Source organism: Doryrhamphus excisus, chromosome 10 (assembly GCF_030265055.1).
Source record: "Doryrhamphus excisus isolate RoL2022-K1 chromosome 10, RoL_Dexc_1.0, whole genome shotgun sequence".
Lineage (NCBI taxonomy): Eukaryota > Metazoa > Chordata > Actinopteri > Syngnathiformes > Syngnathidae > Doryrhamphus > Doryrhamphus excisus.
The window spans coordinates 21,418,769-21,429,726 of record NC_080475.1 but is presented as its reverse complement, the minus strand read 5'-3'; the positions used below and the strand labels follow the sequence as shown (position 1 = coordinate 21,429,726).

The window sequence follows — 10,958 nt, the reverse complement described above, 5'->3', positions numbered from 1 at the left end:
CAACGACGTTGCCATGCACGGGTGGCCCCAAAGATTAGAAACGGGACAGCAGCCCTCGGACGCTGGCATAGGACACACCAGGTTATGGTTGGCCTTTCTTCTTCACCGGGATCAGTAAACCTCTGGTGATGTCATTGGCTCGGGCATCAATAACTTGTTTTTCATCATGCATTCATCATGCCTGTTGGAGTTGGAGTGGTTATCCTGCACAAGGTTCTTTCCAAACGCCACATCCAAGTCTTGGCGTCCGAGATGTCTCATGGGTGGGCTTCCACGGTGCTAGCATGACCTTTGACTCACTGGAACACACAAAAACACTTTTAAGCTCTTTTTCTTTTCTTACTATAGTTAATACTGCTTTATTCCTATTGGCCGGTGGAAGTACACACTTGGTACATAACTTGGTCAAATAGTTATTTCTATACTGGACTTATTTTAGACAGATTTACATACTAAATCACTCAACAGGTGTGAAATGGAATTATATGAACACACTCTCTTAACACTTGTATTTGTATGAAACACTCACCTATATGACATACTAATGATGTTGAAATATCATATATATAAACATATATATAATAAATACTCCATATTGTCTGTTAAAGGAAGTGATGCATGAATCTACTGATGATGTCCCTCTGCTGCCACCTAGAGTATAATAGCATTATGACAAGTGATGGTGCATGTCCCTGGGTTCATCAAACATCGTTTTAAAAGCAGTCTATTTGACAGGAATACGTCTTATTCGGGTTGAATGAAAATGTAGGAGCATTTTTAAAGCAGTTTAAGTCTTAATTGTGAAAAAATACAGCCATTTTTGTGTTCTTTAAAACCACCTATGCTCGTTGGAGGTGGTGTCGATATATTTTCAGTTTGAAATGGATTTGTGTTTAAATGTTTAAAGTCCGAACACGACGAGCCATTTATTTGACTTGACAAACTACTTTGTGTCGTATTTCTTTGACAGTGCGAGAAAATGAAGCACACGTCAAGCTGCTTCAAGCGACCGCTGCCATCTAGTGGTTGTTTTTGTAACAGCGCCAAAGTCGTAAACGATCTCGCGAGGTTTCGTTGCCACTTCTCGTTTGTCCGCCATCCTTGAGGCAGTCTGTGCAGAAGGGCAAGGAAGGGCTGATAGAAGGCACAAACAAGTTGGCCCTCCATCCGTACAACATGCTGTCCAGGCTCGTTATACTTTCAGGTACGACCGTGGGTGAGGTTCCATTTGGTTTGTTCCATCTGGTTTATTCCATTTGGTTTGTTCCATCTGGTTTATTCCATTTGGTTTGTTCCATCTGGTTTGTTCCATTTGACAACGACCCGGCTAAAGATGAGCTAATGTGCTTGTGTGGCTGCGAAGCTGAAGGGTAAAGTGAAGGCCGCACGTTGAATGAGTGGCCAGCATAACGGAACGGCTAAGTGGAATAAGTTGGTCCCAACCACACGTTGTAAGGAATTATTTGCCATTTTGCGGTGTTTTGCTTCGGGTGTCTGATCAACGTGGTCCTGATTGGACTGCTAAACGAGTCTTTAGCATGCTAGCTAGCATCTATGTCACCTTTTGACAGCTAGCTGGAAGCTGCTGTTTGTACTCTACTGTGCTATTAAATCACGTCTAGCTAACAATTAGCAATAGTTTTTTGCACCCAGGTTCCGCTAGGCTATTTATGTCGCATACTAAAACTCCTAGTGCCAAATATATATTGACTTTGGACGGTGTGTACTTGAACCAACAAGCCGTCTTTTTCAGACACTTTCCTCGGGAGAAATTCAGTCCAATATTCGAGTCATATAAGGTTCATAGATGGGAACAATGTACCAATATTTCAAGCTGTTTTGTGGTCTTGTTTGCAGCTAATGCCCTTAAAAGCAGCAGTCCCCTTGGAGCTGGGTATGTGGTTTCAATAATAATAATAATAATAAAAATAATAAAAAGCATGTGGTCATGTTACTTTATTGTTCTATGTATAACATACAGGCTGGTCCAGGCTTCAGGCTCTCTGCACACGTCCTCCCAATGTCTGGCCCCGGTGCCTCCTCTTCCAGAGACGGGGAGCAAAGTCCGTCATGGCATCTTCCCAGAGGAGCTTTTCCAGCTCCTGTACCCCAAAACTGGAGTAACGGGTCAGTTGGCTATAACCACAGTCATTGTTTAGCAAATTTACAGACACTCAGACAAGAACGGTGTGTGTGTGTGTCCATAATTTATAAGAATAATAATAATATAATAATGTTCATATGCAAAAGAATTAACATTCAGTTTGATCAAAACTGAACTGAAACTGAAAATAAGAAAAATAGGAATCCAAAAATATGCTTGCTGACCATTGAACTGTGGATAACTGCCATCTAGGACCCTACATGCTGGGTGCTGGTCTCATCACCTACCTGCTCTCCAAGGAACTCTACGTCATTAACCACGAAACCTTGATTGCCATCTCAGTCGGCACAGTCATTGTCCTTGGCGTCAAAAAGTATGGCGCAAGCGTGGCGGCTTTTGCTGACAAACTGAACGAGGTGGGTTGCTATCCTACTGGAGATGTTGACAATGGCAGCTCTGTACAAAGCCATGTTGGTCTGCAGGACAAAGTTGCCAAGGCTCAGGAGGTGAAGGGTGGTGCCATCGCCTCGCTGACGCAGGCCATCGAGGATGAAAAGAAAGAGCAGTGGCGAGTCGACGGACGATCAATGCTCTTCGACGCAAAGAGGGCAAGTTCTCCTCTTTTGTTGCATGTTCCGATATCACATTTTTATGCCAATATCTGTTGATGGTATCGGTTGACCGATCCTGTGGGACGCTCCTCGTCCTCACCACTGACGAATGCTAATGTAGATGATGATAAACAGATGGAAGTCGAGGCATGGTGCGCCGTGAGGGTTGGGTTTTAGCTCAAAAATCCTGGAGACCTGGAGACTGTTCTCATAACAGACTGCGTCACAGAGAGATTTGTTGACCTGAAGCTGGAATTACATTGTAACAGTCAGAAGTGGGAAAGACTGACTCATTTAAATACAGTTCATTAATCATGTTGATTGTATTGATCATGTCAAAGTACGTCTTTGTTGTTCTAACCATAATTGAAAATGAATTGAATTTTGTTGCTGTTCTCAGAACAACGTGGCCATGATTCTGGAGACCAACTACAGAGAGAGGTTGCACATGGTGACTAATGAGGTGAAGAGGCGCCTGGACTACCAAGTGGCCCTGCAGGATCTGCAGCGCCGCATGGCCCAAGAGCACATGGTCAACTGGGTGGAGAAGAATGTTGTCGGCAGCATCACGCCTCAGCAGGTAGGCCACTTCTCAGCTAGTCTGTTGGAAAGGGACAGGTGGGGGTTGTTGACGTGAAGGTGTATGACACCCCCATAAGCAGGGCAGTCCGCCAGCAACCACTCACCCCCACTTGGTGTCCGGAGCCCAGTGCTGGTGGGATTTGGGTGCTGAGGAAAGTAGTTCCAGCTAGTTGCCGGGGACAGTCCAGGAAAGAGTTTGGCTTCTCAAAACAATACGCCTTCGAAAGCATCGTGCATTTGCATCACAAAAATGCCTACTAGAAAAAATCAGACATTGCGTAGACCTCAGCATCGTCTGTGTACTTCATGCGGTGGGTATTGTACTTGAGAACACGTATGACGTGAACATTCACACACGAGCTGCTGTCGGCTACAACTCCTGCCAGTCACTGCTTTCTCCACTCATCTGTCTAACCTGACATGCTAGCTACACGGTTAATAGTAGCGTCACACGTGTCACTTCCCAGACCCCGCCCTTAAAGGCACACACGAGTCAGATGTTCCACTACGTACTGAATCATGTCTTTGGGATCTGTTTTGTTCATTCAGACACTTCCAGGCTTTACAGAAAATATCATTTTTCTACTAACTCTAACCAGGAATTTCTCCTGTCCGTCATATTTCTTCATAAAGTGTCACATGTACTTGTTGGTTGGTTGTTCTCAGGAGAAGGAGAGCATCGCCAAGTGCATCACGGACCTGAAGGCTCTGGCCAAAGCCACTCAGTCCAAAGCCACGGCCTAAACCGTCCTCTCTTCAGGATGGGACGCTTGAAGCTCATTGGCCCTTGGGCAGTTTCTGTCACTATTGTGGGTGTGTACAGTTTTCCCCTTCAGCTGGTCGTCAAATAAATGATTCTCTTATTCCATGTTTTGTTCTGCTTGCTATTTATTTCTCCAAGGTGTGACTCCTGTGTACTTTAGCTATTTTGACGTCCGCAATTCCACATGACTAAATACTTGCATAAGTAGGGTGTTTTCTCATATCTTCATCACCTTTGAACCTTTGCACACCTTTGGACCGAAAGTAAACATGACGTCCACCACCGCCCTCGAACACCACGTCCAATACCAGGCCCAGCCTGGCGATCTTTGATCACTGCGTGTGAGCAGGAAGTCAAGGCCATATTGTGCGCTACGCTGCGTGAAGAAGACGTGTTGAAGAGCAATGTCACCGGAGCAAAGCTGAGGTAGTTGAACCCCCCCAAACCTTTTATGTGTTGTTTACGTTCCATGCTGTTCTTCTACGCCTTTCATCTGTGGAACACGGAAGTTGTTCAATGAAGAAATGTAGCAGTCATGAGAGTGCTGGTGTTTTTCATGTCTAGCTTAGATTTTGTCAAATAGTAAAAGCTAAATAACCGTCAGAAATGTCAATGTGACATAAAACATGTTATCCACCCTGAATGCTGCTGTTTACATGTTTTATTGAAGGACTTTAGTTGGATTCAGATGGCAAATCCTCTCATCTCTGCTATTTTAGATTGGAAGTGCCTGCTTGTAAACGCATCATTCAATGAACCTGCCTGTCATTCAAGGTGTGTGACATGTTGTAACGCTGAGTGTAACTGAAATGACTTCCTCTCCAGGTGTGTCGTGAAGCATTTTTACACTTCCTGTCTTGAAACGCCACAAAGAAGAAGACTGAAGTTGGAAAATGTTGGGAAACTCTCGCCCCTTCTCTTACTCGCCGAGGTTAGTTACGTTTGGACTTGTGCTTCTCCTTTGCTTTGTTGCTGCCATGTTTAAGAGGGCGGGGCTGTCCACCCATCCCCTGGTGGGGGAGGATGCCGGGAAGACCTGGCGGACCCAAACCTGTTGTCAAGCTCTACTGGGAACGGCTGACAGTCCTGTCAGGACTTTCAACTCCCACCTCTGGGAGAGCTTCAGCCATGTTCTGAGGGAGGTGGCAGACATGGAGTCCAAACAGGCCGTGTTCCGTGCCTCCATTGGCGAGGAGGCTCATCCGAGGTCTGGTCGTAAGGTGGTCGGGGTCTGTCATGGTGGTAATCCCAGAACCTGTTGCTGGACACCAGGTGAAGCTGAAGGAGTCCTATCAGGCCTTCTTGGCTCATGGGACTTTGGAGGCAGCTGACTGGTACCGGCAGGCCGAGCGGGCCGCAGCTTTGGCAGTCGCTGAGGTCATTGGAGGAGTTTGGAGAAGCCATGGAGAGCGGCTTTAAAGAGATTCTGGACCACCATCCGCCATCTCAGGAGGGGGAAGCGGTGAACCGTGAACACCGGGTATGGTGGAGATGATGTGCTGCTGACTTCAGCTCCAGATGTTGTGGATCGGTGGAAGGAATACTTCCAAGACCTCCTCCATCCTGACATGTCTTCCAGTGGGGAAGCAGTCCTGGAACTCCATGGTGGACTCTTCTATCTCCAGGCCTGAGGCTGCTGAGGTTGTCACAGAGCTCCTCGATGGCAGGACCCCGGGGGTGAATGAGATCAGCCCGAAGTTCAAGGCCCTGGCTTCTGCAGGCGTTTCTTGGTTGTACGGGTCGATGTCCGCTCCTGCTCACCTGTGGTCGTGAGCGTTGGGTTGTGACCGAGAGGACAAGATCAAGGCCCAAATGAGTTTCCTCATGTACCACCAGTGGTGATGGAACTGCAGTTTGAGAATCAGTGAGCGTTTCTTGTGTTCCAGGAGCTTTCCACCGGATGAGTTCCCTCATTCCAGGTGGGCTCTCCAGCAAGACGACTACAGGGGGTCTTCACCTCAGAGCTCTCAAAGAAACGTGTCTCGACCAACGGGCAAATCCATCTATAGTGTGTTGGCACGGCATCGAACATCATGTCCTGAATTCAAAAGTGCATCTTTGAACTTGCAGCGTGTGTGTCAGTGCAGAGAAAGGAGTACTCGGAGGTGCTCACCAGGCAGCCTGACGACCTTCAGACCAGAGTGGAGGTACGCTGATGGACGTCCGCATCTGTGTGCGGTCCGACCTTCATGTCACAACTCCTCACTCTGACCCCGCAGCACGTGCTGACCTGCGAGCTGGATGGCCAGCAGCTGATGTCACTGGACGACTGCGTGGCCAAGGTCACGAGGCTGGACGCCAAAGGTCGTCTGTGGCCTCAGGAGATGATCCTGGAGGTGCAAGGAGGATACCTGCTGCTCTGCGACACCGAGACCAAAGTAAGACACCGGAATGTCTGACTTGGAGGGGCCATGGGTCACGGGGTCAAAGGTTCCTGCATCGTACCGCCATGGACATGTGACCTCGCTGGCTTGGAGGAGACATTGGAAGCAACTTCTTAAACGTTCTTATTGGCCGTACGGTCACATGGTCGCCATATTCCACACTGCTATCATATCCATAACAAATGATACTATTACACAGTAGATGGAAATATATGGAAGGAAATCATTCTATAATGTTATAAATATCATAGTGTAAAATCTGCAGTAATAGAAGAAATGAATGGAAGATATGGAAAGCAAATATAATGAACTCTGATCATTGAGTAACGCTTTAAGTATCCAAGTCTCTTATGAAGGATACACTACAGAAATGTGGACTAAAATCTCCACAAAGGAAAGCAAATGTTATGAATTAGGCTTATTTTAAGGTCTGGGTACCCATGAGTTGAGATCAACAGAAAGCACCTGGTAGGACCAAAGCACCTGGTAGGACCAAAGCACCTTGGTATACCTTGATGTGGTCTAATGTGATGTTGCTGAGTGGATCTAAAGGTCAGCATTGCCGTGCCCCCCCCTACTGACCCCCCTGACCCTGCAGGGAGAGCTGGAGGCTCTGCCTCTGAGGAACATCCAGCAGACCAGAGCCGTGTTGGACAGCTGCTCTTATGATGCTCTTCTGATGGTGACCACCAGGGAAGGCGGCAAACGCTTCCCCCAGGTCTACATCTTCCAGTGCGAGGAGACCGGGGTGAGTCAAGAAATCCTACGGGGGTACTATGGGGGGGTTGGATGTGAGCATTTGCCCTCTGGAGTTGACTGGAAGGACAGACTGGAGTCTCGTGGAGACCCCAATGCTGCAGATGAGCCGTGAGATGATTTATTCAATTGCAGCACTTATCTCTACAACATCTACAAGACAAAGAAATCCACCAGGCACCCCCCCCCCCCCATCAGCTTAGATTCCACATACTCAAATGCTGTGGCCATCTATTTATGTGTATATGTATATATGTGTGTGTACAGTACAGTACATATATTTGTATATATTTGTATATATTTGTTTAACCAGGCGGAGCTTCTCAAGCGTGACCTAGACAAGTTTGTCCAAAGAGGAGGTGAGCGAGTGCCGCCACGCAGCGACCAGACAGTCCCCAGGTAGACCGGCACAGTTGAGACCGCCTTGATACAGATGAGGACTGAATCTGATCAGTTTTTTTTTTGGGGGGGGGGTGATAATTTGCAGGCATGATAATATCGGGCCTCGATCTCCTGGAGGTTTCCAGCAGGCTGCAGCTCATGCTGTGCAGAAAGAAAGACCCTACCAACCACCGCTGCCTCCCCCAGAGTACCCCCTCCCACGGTGGACCTACAGAGAACCTGGTAAACTTTGGCCAATCCACGCATGCCGTGTCTTTATTCCATATAGTATTAGTTATTTACTCCTCGGTGGGAGATGGTGGGAGATGTTTCTTCCATTTTGGATTCTTATCCGTGTGGAAAGTGACTCATGAATCTTCTGTTCCTCGAGGGGGGCAGGTGTATCTCATGTGTCTAGTCATATGTCCATCCTTGTATCCAATTAGAAGACACCCCCCCTCCCCACCTGTATGCCCCCAAAGAGGAGCCAATGCATGATCTGGGCGGCCCCCACGCCAGTCTGGAGGCATCCGAGCAGACCGAGGCTGACAGGAACACGGTCCGTAGCAGATCCACGTGGTACCTGTCCCGCCACGTGCACATACTGTAACACGTGTCCCCCGCAGGACATTTTAAACCACGTTTTAGATGACCTGGAGATCTTCCTGGGAAAGGTGTTAGCTGCCAGGAATGGGCCCCCCCCTCAGCAGGATGGTAGGAGCCAAAGGAAGGGCGTGTTTAAGAAGAAAAACACCAAGAGCGCAGGTGAGGTCCACGCATGTTGGTTGTCTGCAGGTGGACACGGTGGACGTGATGTTGACGTGTCGCTGCTTTGTGTCCAGCCGTCCATCTGCCCCCCCCCCAGGAATTTGTCTCTTGTCTTCAGAAACTGAAATATGGATTCAATCTGCTGGTAAGTGCACCCAATTCCCCGTGACGGCCGTGCACGGATGCGGCGGAATGACTTCCCTACGCTGATGTCGCAGGGCCAGCTGGACGGCTCCCTGGCCAAGACCAGCGCCCCCGACTACGTCCACATCTTCTTCACCAGCTTAGCGACTGTAAGCCACTCCTGGTTGCTCTCTTCTCCAACACCAAACCGCAGCGGCGACATTCCTCCACTCTTTCCTGCCTAGATTCTTCCCCACTTCCATGCGCACCTGCCCCCCACCGTGGTGGCCCCGTTGCTGACGGAGGCCGCCCTGAGGCTGCTCAGGCGGGTGGTCAGCCCGGAGGAAGACCAGCTCTGGAGGTCTCTGGGAGACAGCTGGAACATCCCCAGGTAGAAACACATTCCTGAGTGCTAATGGGCAGTGGAAAACCGGATACGGACTCAAACATGGACACCTCTAAAGGCTGGGTGAGCTACCCAGGGACTCGCCATCTTAGTCCTGCATCTGGGACCCCTCTTCTTCAGACGGCTTTTGGAAGGAATGTTTGGTCTTTGGATCGACTTCCTGCCGTTTGTTTGTTTGGTGACGCTGGCGAGGCCTCATTATTGGATGCTAGCCAGCTAGCATGCTAACTCCTGCTGTGAGCATTGCACACAACAGCACCCCCTTGTCACCCCCTGTCGCCCCCAGGTCTCGATGGCCTGCCGACGTCCCCCCCTACATCCCCGAGTTCTACGGGGGCTGGCAGCCACCCGCCCCGCCCCCCAGGCGTGCCCAGGTGGCTTATGACAACGACCACGTGAGCAGGACCAGCAGCCAGCGCTACCCAGCGAGACCAGACTCCTGGCCCGTGAAGGAAGGTCGTGACCTCATGCGTGTCATGTACGACATCGTGGCCCGAAACAGCAGGGAGCTCACGGCGATGAAGGGCGAAGTGGTGGAGGTGAGATGCTTCCTGTGGCTTGTCGACCGCCCTGGAGGAGACTGGGCATCACAAGGTGGTTCTTCCTCAGGTGCTTCAGCGGTCTAAGCAATGGTGGCTGGTGCGCAATGATCGTGGGCAGGATGGCAACGTTCCTCAGAATGTTCTGGAGCCCATCAGGGGCGGCATGCCAGCGGAGGATATGGTGAGCTGGCATCTTCATCGTTCTTCTTTCCACAACTGGACTTTGATTGTCTCACATTGCAGCTGCGCCGAGCATCTCCTGGCCCAGCGTCCCTAAACATGGCCTCCTCCCCTGCAGAGGTCAGAGCGTGGCTGCAGCACCGAGGCTTCTCCAAAATGTGAGTGAAACATTCCAACATCGCTTAGCGTTGCTTTGGTCCCGATGGACCGTAAACGTGCCGTCTTTGGAGCAGCACCGTCGCCAGCCTGGGGGTCCTGACGGGTAGGATGCTCCTGCAGATGGGCAAGGACGAGATGAGGACCGTGTGTCCGGAGGAAGGGGGGAAGGTCTTCTTCCAGCTCCAGGCCATTAAATCAGCCATCGCGGTGAGTGGTCTACCTTCAGATCTTTGCACGTCCATCACGTGCATCACCGCAGCAAACGTTCAGCCTTTTCTCCTGCAGCTGGCCAGTGAACCCTCGGGTCCGTATGATGGACGCTACTGATGGACCAGCCTTAAGGGGACCTACTGGGCCCACTTCCATCCTTTCTATTGACTTGTGGCCTCCTGTAGAGCGGCTACACACAATGACCCGCACAGAAAACCTCACACTAGATCTTCCACAATTCCACAGAATTCCACAGACCCATCCCAAACTTCTTTCAGGGCTCACTTCCTAAGGTGCAGCAAACCTGACGGTCCCAAACGTTGGAATGGTAACTCCGGAAGGCAACATTCTAACTCCATTTATTGGTCCCCTTATATTGGTCCATTTATTGGTCCCCTTATATTGGTCCATTTATTGGTCCCCTTATATTGGTCCATTTATTGGTCCTTCCTCTTGACGTTCAGACGCTTTTAACATGATGATTGAAATAATCCACACAACTAATGACTATAATTATTGGTACAGCTATAAACACAACCATGCTAAATATTCATATAGTCAGGCGTGTTAATAAAGTGTCCTTGGAAAACACTTGGACTTGGACTTGGATTATTCACACCCTTTTCATTCTTGACTCTGGGCCCTGGACTCTGGGCCCTGGACTCTGGGCCCTGGACTCTGGGCCCTGGACTCTGGGCCCTGGACTCTGGGCCCTGGACTCTGGGCCCTGGACTCTGGGCCCTGGACTCCGGGCCCTGGACTCCGGGCCCTGGACTCCGGGCCCTGGACTCCGGGCCCTGGACTCCGGGCCCTGGACTCCGGGCCCTGGACTCCGGGCCCTGGACTCCGGGCCCTGGAGTGTTTTTGTGACGGTTCTACTCCAACCACGTCCAGAAGTCAGGATGGAGGCCTCAGATGGCGTTCACTGCATCAGTGGCGTACCAGGCCGTACCCCATCAGAGATTTGACTTGAAGTCCAGTATCCGCTA

At 49.8% G+C, this 10,958-nt stretch overlaps 2 protein-coding genes across 6 annotated transcripts; both read left to right on the top strand.

The window, feature by feature from the left end:
* The first annotated feature begins 1,073 nt into the window (after positions 1–1,073).
* Positions 1,074–4,165, top strand: LOC131137377 (ATP synthase F(0) complex subunit B1, mitochondrial-like). The gene is made up of 7 exons (XM_058085261.1): positions 1,074–1,204; positions 1,858–1,894; positions 1,982–2,127; positions 2,357–2,520; positions 2,587–2,712; positions 3,116–3,295; positions 3,964–4,165. Exons 1-7 carry the CDS (start codon positions 1,177–1,179, stop codon positions 4,039–4,041), a joined length of 759 nt encoding a protein of 252 aa, XP_057941244.1. The 5' UTR covers positions 1,074–1,176; the 3' UTR covers positions 4,042–4,165.
* Positions 4,166–4,301: 136 nt separating this feature from the next.
* LOC131137375 (epidermal growth factor receptor kinase substrate 8-like protein 3) lies at positions 4,302–10,560 on the top strand. 5 transcript variants are annotated; one of them, XM_058085253.1, is made up of 19 exons: positions 4,416–4,486; positions 4,886–5,267; positions 5,333–5,540; positions 5,640–6,068; positions 6,148–6,207; positions 6,280–6,438; positions 7,043–7,192; positions 7,514–7,599; positions 7,688–7,824; positions 8,028–8,140; positions 8,208–8,346; positions 8,424–8,494; positions 8,568–8,642; positions 8,718–8,863; positions 9,165–9,417; positions 9,488–9,601; positions 9,664–9,758; positions 9,834–9,966; positions 10,045–10,560. In XM_058085253.1, the coding sequence occupies exons 4-19, from the start codon at positions 5,961–5,963 to the stop codon at positions 10,084–10,086; spliced, it is 1,881 nt and encodes a 626-aa protein (XP_057941236.1). In that variant the 5' UTR covers positions 4,416–4,486; positions 4,886–5,267; positions 5,333–5,540; positions 5,640–5,960; the 3' UTR covers positions 10,087–10,560. The 5 variants fall into 5 exon arrangements, with proteins under 5 accessions (XP_057941234.1, XP_057941236.1, XP_057941238.1 ...); XM_058085255.1 differs by having other exon boundaries at positions 6,143–6,207; XM_058085251.1 differs by lacking the exon at positions 5,333–5,540 and having other exon boundaries at positions 4,302–4,486; positions 4,886–4,991; positions 5,947–6,068; positions 6,143–6,207.
* The last annotated feature ends 398 nt before the right edge of the window (positions 10,561–10,958 follow it).

Coding starts and splice junctions, on each gene's coding strand:
- LOC131137377 (XM_058085261.1), top strand. CDS start 1,177: ATGCTGTCCAGGCTCGTTATACTTTCAG. Junction 1,205..1,857: donor CAGGCTCGTTATACTTTCAG/GTACGACCGTGG, acceptor TCTTGTTTGCAG/CTAATGCCCTTAAAAGCAGC. Junction 1,895..1,981: donor AGCAGTCCCCTTGGAGCTGG/GTATGTGGTTTC, acceptor TATAACATACAG/GCTGGTCCAGGCTTCAGGCT.
- LOC131137375 (XM_058085251.1), top strand. CDS start 4,954: ATGTTGGGAAACTCTCGCCCCTTCTCTTACTCGCCGAG. Junction 6,439..7,042: donor TCTGCGACACCGAGACCAAA/GTAAGACACCGG, acceptor CTGACCCTGCAG/GGAGAGCTGGAGGCTCTGCC. Junction 8,864..9,164: donor GACAGCTGGAACATCCCCAG/GTAGAAACACAT, acceptor TGTCGCCCCCAG/GTCTCGATGGCCTGCCGACG.